General features: G+C 39.0%; 1 protein-coding gene across 1 annotated transcript; it reads left to right on the top strand.

The window, feature by feature from the left end:
* Positions 1-3,994: 3,994 nt before the first annotated feature.
* Positions 3,995-6,185, top strand: LOC128357390 (thyrotropin-releasing hormone receptor-like). Its single transcript, XM_053317732.1, has 2 exons — positions 3,995-4,771; positions 5,787-6,185. The coding sequence occupies exons 1-2, from the start codon at positions 3,995-3,997 to the stop codon at positions 6,183-6,185; spliced, it is 1,176 nt and encodes a 391-aa protein (XP_053173707.1).
* The last annotated feature ends 1,476 nt before the right edge of the window (positions 6,186-7,661 follow it).

Here is a 7,661-nt window from a genome sequence, read left to right as displayed (position 1 = left end):
ACTTCACTGTACAGTTCAGCTTGTCTGATTTTTCGGGTCACGTTTTTATGAATCCTAATAACTTTGAGGAGCCTATGACTTTTCTGATAGTACCATGAGGACTGAAATATCTCAACAACTTGATTAGATGGTGATCTATTCTTAGATGGTGTATAGGATGAATCCTGTTGAGTTTGGGGATCCCTTGACTTTTTCTCTAGCGCCACCATGATGCTCATATTTGTGGTTGAATGTCTTGACTATTATTGGATGGCTTGTCATTAAATTTGGTTCAGACATTCATGCTCCTCTCTCAGCACCCTTAGCTTTCCACGCAGCACCATCATCGGGATAAAAGTATTAAAAACCTTGATTTATGACTAAATACCCGCAAAACTAATGACATTACCATTAGCCTCAGATGTACTTTGTGTTTAGTAATAATTAGCAAATTATACAGTAATAGTACAGTAAATCATAAATTATCATTTTCATGGTGAGCATGTTAGTCTGTTTATAAGGAACCTATAGACAGCATAGTTTGGCATTTTTTGACAGCTGACAGCAGAGAGAGATGCAAAAAAGGAAGCAAGAGAGAGAGGTATGACTTGCAACTATTATAAAACACCCTCTTTAATTATCTGAATGACGGATTAGAGACTTCCTTACATGTTGAAATGGAACAAGAGCAGTAGGCTTTTTCTTCTTTTTGCCTTTTATTTTTAGAGGTGTAAGAAAGCCACTCAGGATGACAACAGGAACTCAAAGGAGTTAGACCTTGTCTAAGGAAGTGAATAAAAACATAAAAACAACATAATTCCTCAAAATCAAGTCAAATAATTTCCATTAAAATAAATTTCACCCTTACAGAGCTGCTAACACACATTTTTGTCTTGTGTAATCAACAAATCAGTTTTTTCTTTTAGCTTGATGTCTCATGTGGGCTTTTCTGTTGAGTTTCAATTTTAAGAAATAATAAACTGAAGTCAAAGCATCCTGTTTTGAAAGTTACAGTCACACCTTTTCTATGTAAGCGTACCGATACTCAACATCCTCCTCCAAGTCTCTCACGCTCACAAATGTTGTGGTTTTTAGAGATGTATCACCACACCTGCTCACATTGTTTGTCAGACCCTCACTTGCCCCCCCGCCCCCAAAAATTAGGTCAAGTCATTTTTCTGTGTTTTTCTGTCCTGTGTGTGGTTTTGTTTTTTCCTCCTGTTATCTCTCATTTTGTTTTTTGTTGGCTTTTTTTTACCCCTCAGCTCCACTAGGTGCCACTATGGCGCCTTGGAGAGTTAAGGAATGAATAAACATTTTTTAAAATACTATAATGGCCTACATAACTTTAATAGATTAAATGCTTCTGTTTTATGCACACATCAAATATTTCACCAGCCTATTTTAATCAGTGCGCCCTCACAAAAAAAAAAAAAGAGTCGCTTCCTTTCTCTGAAAAGGTTCTTTGCATTTTCATCAGTGAGCTCCTGCTTAAAATTCCCATGAGGCTTCAGGAGTTTATTTTAAGACCTCTTCCCAGAATAATAATAGAATACTTCTCTATCATCTATTTTTGATTCTGACTTTTTGTCCACTTCATGGCTGTCTCAAAACTCAAAACTCAGCAGCCTTAGTGACGACGACACACTGTTGTTTGGTCCAGAAGTGATAAATTATTCATACATTTTCTGTTACTATTAATTCTCACATCATTGAGTTTGCATACTGTGTGTGTGACAGCTCTGTAACTGACTTGGTGAAAATACACTGAACTGCATGACTGATTGTTTTGAAAGATAAAAAAATAAAAATGAAAACTTAAGATTATAGTCCTCTAAGTTTCTGCATAGAAATTAGGTTTGTTTTCCATACAGCTGCAGCTTTTTGACCAAACTTCTGTTGATAGAGGCATTAGGAAATAAAACAAGATCACGATAATGGTTCAGACACTTCTAAGCATGCAGCAATTCAATCAGACAATTACTTGAAGACAAACTGTTGTGCTACGAAGCTTATCCGTTCATTAGAGGACACCTCAGTGGACTGAATGTTACGTGACTGAAAGCTATTCATCTATAAAAATGCGAGCATCTGTCGTGCATTAGCATTCAGTCCTATCCACAGATAGAGTACAAAACTGCTTTCTAAACCCTAAATGATTCATTAGAGGTTGTTTTCTCTTAGTTTTGAGAAACAGATTTTGCGGATGATCAGTTTGGCTGGAAGCCTAAACGGAGACACAGGACTTTAACAGCATCAAAATCTAAAACACAGTCAGAGTGCCACGAGCTGTGAAAGCTTTCCTCAACGTGCCTCACAGGAATAGCAAGGATTTTAGTCTTATCATGTATTCTTCTTCTTCCCTCAGGAGACCGAAAAAATTCTATTTCGACCCTTCGATCTGTGCAAAAGCAAAGAATCCAAAGCTGATAATTTGCCCTTTCCCACAAGATGAAGCATTAACCAAATTATGGTGGCAAAAAAAAAAAAGTTTGCCTCATAATTAGTGCCATTTCAATTCAGTGGCCAATCACTGTGTTGAATTGCAGGCAACCGCCTCTGCTCTTTCAATAATTGCAGGGTTTATGGTTATAGCCATGGCCACAGTGCTTGACATGAAAGTGTGAGCTTGGACTGGGGAGGTGGAATTGATTTTTAAGTTGGTGGCTGCACATAGGCGGTGTGTAGCATTGTGGATATAATGGTGTGTGATGTGAGAGGGAGGGATGCACTGGGAAAATAAGGAGAGAGAGCGGGGGAGAGAGACAGATGTGGACGACTACAGCAGCACTGGAGGAGGACCAAGCAGTCATCTGTGTTTCTTGGTTGATTGCACCTGAGCACTGCTACAATGTCAGAGTGAGCGCTGCTTTTGCAAATGATGGTAAGATGCCTGTTTTCTTCTCGTGAAAATATGTATTTAGTCTCTCACACTTTTATTTTATGACTTATATCAACTGTAAGCTGTAAACTAAGGGAGTTTAAGGGAGGTCAGAAAAGGGGAAGGGTCATTTTTCTCTTTGTTGAAGGGAAGATAGTTTGATCATTATCGGGAGACCAGGGGACTGAACATATTTCAGCCTGTCCTTCCAAGATAAAAATAAATAAATAAATTCAGATGAGGGCTTCGGTGTGTGCAGTGGGTCATTAAGATGTACTTTTCCACAGAGGACAACAACCCTGTCACTATTTCAGGGCTTAATTTTTCCCAACCACACCACTAACATGCCCAATATGTCAGCCAAGAGAGACACTATATGTGGATATTGGTGATTACATTTAATCTCTCATAGCACTTCCCTTTAGTTTTCATCATTACACAGAGTTTAAAAAAAGGTCATCCATGATATAAAGCTGGCTTATTTTATAATTCAAGTTGAGCCTTTTTTATTTAGTATCTCTTTATTATAAAATATAGAATTTGTTTTAATATACCTCTGTTTCTGCTGTCAGAGCTCTGACGCTCGCGAACAACATGCCTGAGGAGATCAGGCTTGCGGAGTCTCTTTTAAATGTCTCCTTAAAGCATATTTTATTATTCAGCAGGTTTTAGCTGATGTCTGCATGTCTGTATTTTTTTTCCTGTTGGCGTGTACCTGTCTTATTCTTACCAGATTTCATTTTTAAGTTTTTTCATGCTTCAGAGATGTTTTACTGTTAAAGCACTTTGTACTCTTGCAAAGCTGCTTTACAGAAGTTATTATAACCCTTCCACTTCTAGTGTGCAATTAGTCATCTCAGATTCTCTATGCTTAGCCTCTTTAAGTTATTAATAGTGAAACAAGTTGCACAAACTCAGTGTCACTGTAAAACTGAAAGTGAGGGGGAAGGTGTTGCAACTTTTGTGAGTCAGTGTGGGTGATGCTTTTCAAAAGGAGAAATATAAGATTCAGAAACTCTCCACACCCCAATTATTTTCATACACTACCTAATATGGTTTCCCTTCATTTCTGTTTAGGATTCTTGTTTGTGTCCCTGAAGATCAACTGAATTGTGGCCACTGGACTTCAGCACAATGGACAACAACACGACCATCTTTCAGGATGTCACTCAGGTGTTAAATCTGACACAGATGCCTCTGAAGCCTCTTGAAGAACAGTTCATTACGATATTTTTGACAATGCTCATCTGTGGAGTTGGGATTGCTGGGAATATCATGGTGGTGTTGGTTGTCCTGCGCACTAAACACATGGTGACCCCAACTAACTGCTACCTCGTAAGCCTAGCGGTCGCAGACCTCATTGTGCTCCTGGCTGCGGGGCTTCCTAATATCTCTGACGTTGTGGCCTTCTGGATATACGGCTACACAGGCTGCTTGTGTATAACTTACCTTCAGTACCTGGGCATCAATGTGTCGTCCTGCTCCATCACAGCATTCACCATCGAACGATACATTGCTATTTGTCACTCCATAAAGGCACAGTTCATCTGCACTGTTTCCCGCGCCAAGAGGATCATAGCTGGAGTCTGGATCTTCACTTCACTCTACTGCATCATGTGGTTCTTTTTAGTGGACACAGATGAGACCGTCTACACCAACGGAGTGGTGGTTACCTGTGGCTACCGTGTCTCCAGGAGCCTCTACATGCCAATCTACTTCCTGGACTTCACGTTGTTCTATGTGATCCCGCTCGTTGTGGCAACTGTGCTGTACGGACTCATCGCCAGAATTTTGTTCATGAGCCCGCTGCCCTCGCATCTCAACGACAGAGATGGAGGAGGGTCGGTTCACCAAGGTCACTCCAACAGCACTAACAAGGCCAACAAGAGTGCAGTCTCTGCAAGGAAGCAGGTACGATACAGGAAACAAGCTCATAAATATTGAACATGAATGTTCACTCAAGTTCATAATTTTTATGCATATGGAAAAGATGGTCAGTTGGTCCACAAGTTTGGTCCAGAGAGTGAAAAATCTCAACAACTATTTGATGGATTGACATTTGTAAACATTCACGGTGCTCAGAGGATGGATCCTACTGATTTTGGTGATCCACTGACTTTTCCTCCAGAGCCATGAGGTTGACATTTATGATTTTGAGTGAAATGTCTCAACATGCCATGAAATTTGGTTCTTATGTTCATGCTCCCTTCATTATGAACTGTAATAACTCTGGTGATCCTTCCACTTTTCCATGTGGCGCTAACAACAAATCAAGTTATTAGTCCAAAACGTTGGTTTATGACCAAAACTAACATTACCATTGGGAGTTTAGGACTAATTAGGAAATTAAAAACATGCTAACACACTAAACTAAAGCTACAACGATAAGTCGATTGACATAATACGTTTTTGCAACTATTATTGGTAAATATTGTAACCAAATAACCGTCAGTTAAATATTCAGTGGTTACAGCTTCTACATTCAGAATTTGGAAATTTGTGAGTTCACAGGACATTTGAAGATCTCACTTTGAGTTTTAAGAAATTATAAGGAGCAATATTTGATAAAGTAATTGGCAGATTAATTGATAATTGAAATAATCTTTAGTCATAGCTCTAAACACACTAAACTAAGATTGTGATACCAAACCTGCTAAACATCAGCATGTTAGCACTGTCAATGTGATCGTGTTAGCATGCTGACATTAGTATTTAGCTCAAAGTATCACCGTTTCTAAGTATAGATTCGTACAGTAGCTAGCATGGCTGTGAACTTAGCCTTGTTCTTACAACGTCTATAACACTGAGAATGAGTCATGGCATGCAGCGTGCGTGTTAAGCTAACGTTAATTGTACCCTTTCTCGTTATTGGCACATAATTACAACCTGTTCCTTGTTCCCTTGTGTCTCTATTTCTCAACTACAGATAACTAAGATGCTGGCTGTAGTGGTCATCCTCTTCGCCTTGCTGTGGATGCCTTACCGAACACTGGTGGTGGTCAACTCCGTCATCGACCCGCCTTACCACAACACGTGGTTCCTGCTCTTCTGCCGCATGTGCATTTACACCAACAGTGCCATCAACCCCATTATTTACAACCTCATGTCTCAGAAGTTTCGTGTCGCATTCAAAAAGCTCTGCAAGTGCAGCTGCCGACAAAAGGAGAAGGCGGCCGAGTACAACGTGCCGATGTATTACAGCGTGACGAAGGATTCGTCCCATGAGAGCAACGAGCTAGTCACGGAGCACGAGGAAGTGAGCAGCCACAACAACAAGAGGATACATTTGACGGATGACGATACGAGCACGTTCAGCATTTCTTAATAAGGAGTTTTGTTTAGGAAAGACTGTATATGTGTGATAAATTATCTATAAAAGTCCACAAGACTGATGTTAGTGAGTTATTTATGAAAGCTGAGATCTGTAGATATTATCACTGTTTGCTGTGACGCAGGTTTCGTTTGTGGTGTAGTAGCTGTCGTACTTTTGCATCAGTATTGTAACTGTGTTGTAAATACTGGTTTTAGTGTACTTCAAACTGCTAGTGGGACATTATAGTGAGATTTTAATGTACATCATCATTACTGAAGAATGAGTAAGTTCTTTAAAATGCTTTTGGGAATATTTAAATCACCATTTTAGTGCTCATAATCAAAAAAGAAGAAGACTAAAAGATGGACCTTTTATTATATATTATACCTGTTACTGATGCTTTGAGTATATATTTTGAATTTAGATGTTGTTCAGGTCCTACCCTAACTAGTTTTCTGCAGGGTCATAATGAGCTCAGTGCAACAATGATATAATGAAACTATCAGCATAACGTATCTCTCTGTGTCTCTTGAGAACAAATCCACTTGTGCTTTTCAGATTTTCAGGCTGCGGTTGTGCACATGTAACTGGAGAGTGGTGTACTCAGATAAACCACAATATTCAACAGCACCAACACAAATAAACCTTGCTTTCTTTAACACTTGATTAAACCATTATACAAATTCAGTGAGAAAACATTAACAGGACAAACAACAAAAACAGAAAACAGGGGAATAAAAAGGAGTGTAAGTTTAACATGCAGAACAAACCCATCATATTGTGTAGATTGGAGCCCAGTTTTAACTGTGCTGGCTTATATTTTGTAACCAGAGCCATTTAATGCATCACATCATGTAACTGTAGCAAACTGTGGCTCATATACAGTCTCATTGCTGAACGTTCACAACTCATTTTGGAAATATTGTTTGTGTATATTCTTGTTTTATGACTGCAGAGAATGGAGGAAGCAGCTTGGCTATAGTGCAACAATGGTGACAGATTAATTACAGTGTTTATAATTGAAATTTACAACTTTCTATTTCCTCCTCTTTTTTTATGCATCATGTGAGTAAATTGCATTTGGCGAAATCTGCATCGACTGCAGCTTGAGTTTGGGACTATTTACCCTGTTATCATGGTTACTAGTTTACAGATTTTGGTGATATTACAGCTCCACCTCATCTCAACCTGACTAGAGGTCTAATTAAACAGAATAATGAAAAACCACAGGAGCTTCAATATTAAACATTTCACTTAGTTTGTCTTTGTAACACCAATTACGTCCTCTTACACTCTGCATTTATTTTCTTACAAACAAAAAAGCAGCACAGAAACAATCCACCAACGTTATTTCTGCCCCCAGAGCTGTTCTGCCTCTGCCAAAGTCTGCAAATCAGTTTCATTTCAAAACATCTGTCACGGCAGAGAATGAAAATAAAGTTGTCATTTTTAGCCACTGGAGATGTGCAACTCATCTGACAGCAAGCC

Source organism: Scomber japonicus, chromosome 4 (genome assembly GCF_027409825.1).
Source record: "Scomber japonicus isolate fScoJap1 chromosome 4, fScoJap1.pri, whole genome shotgun sequence".
Classification (NCBI taxonomy): domain Eukaryota; kingdom Metazoa; phylum Chordata; class Actinopteri; order Scombriformes; family Scombridae; genus Scomber; species Scomber japonicus.
This window is presented reverse-complemented; position numbering and strand designations above follow the sequence as displayed.

Coding starts and splice junctions, on each gene's coding strand:
- LOC128357390 (XM_053317732.1), top strand. CDS start 3,995: ATGGACAACAACACGACCATCTTTCAGGATGTCACTCAGGTGTTAAAT. Junction 4,772..5,786: donor CAGTCTCTGCAAGGAAGCAG/GTACGATACAGG, acceptor TCTCAACTACAG/ATAACTAAGATGCTGGCTGT.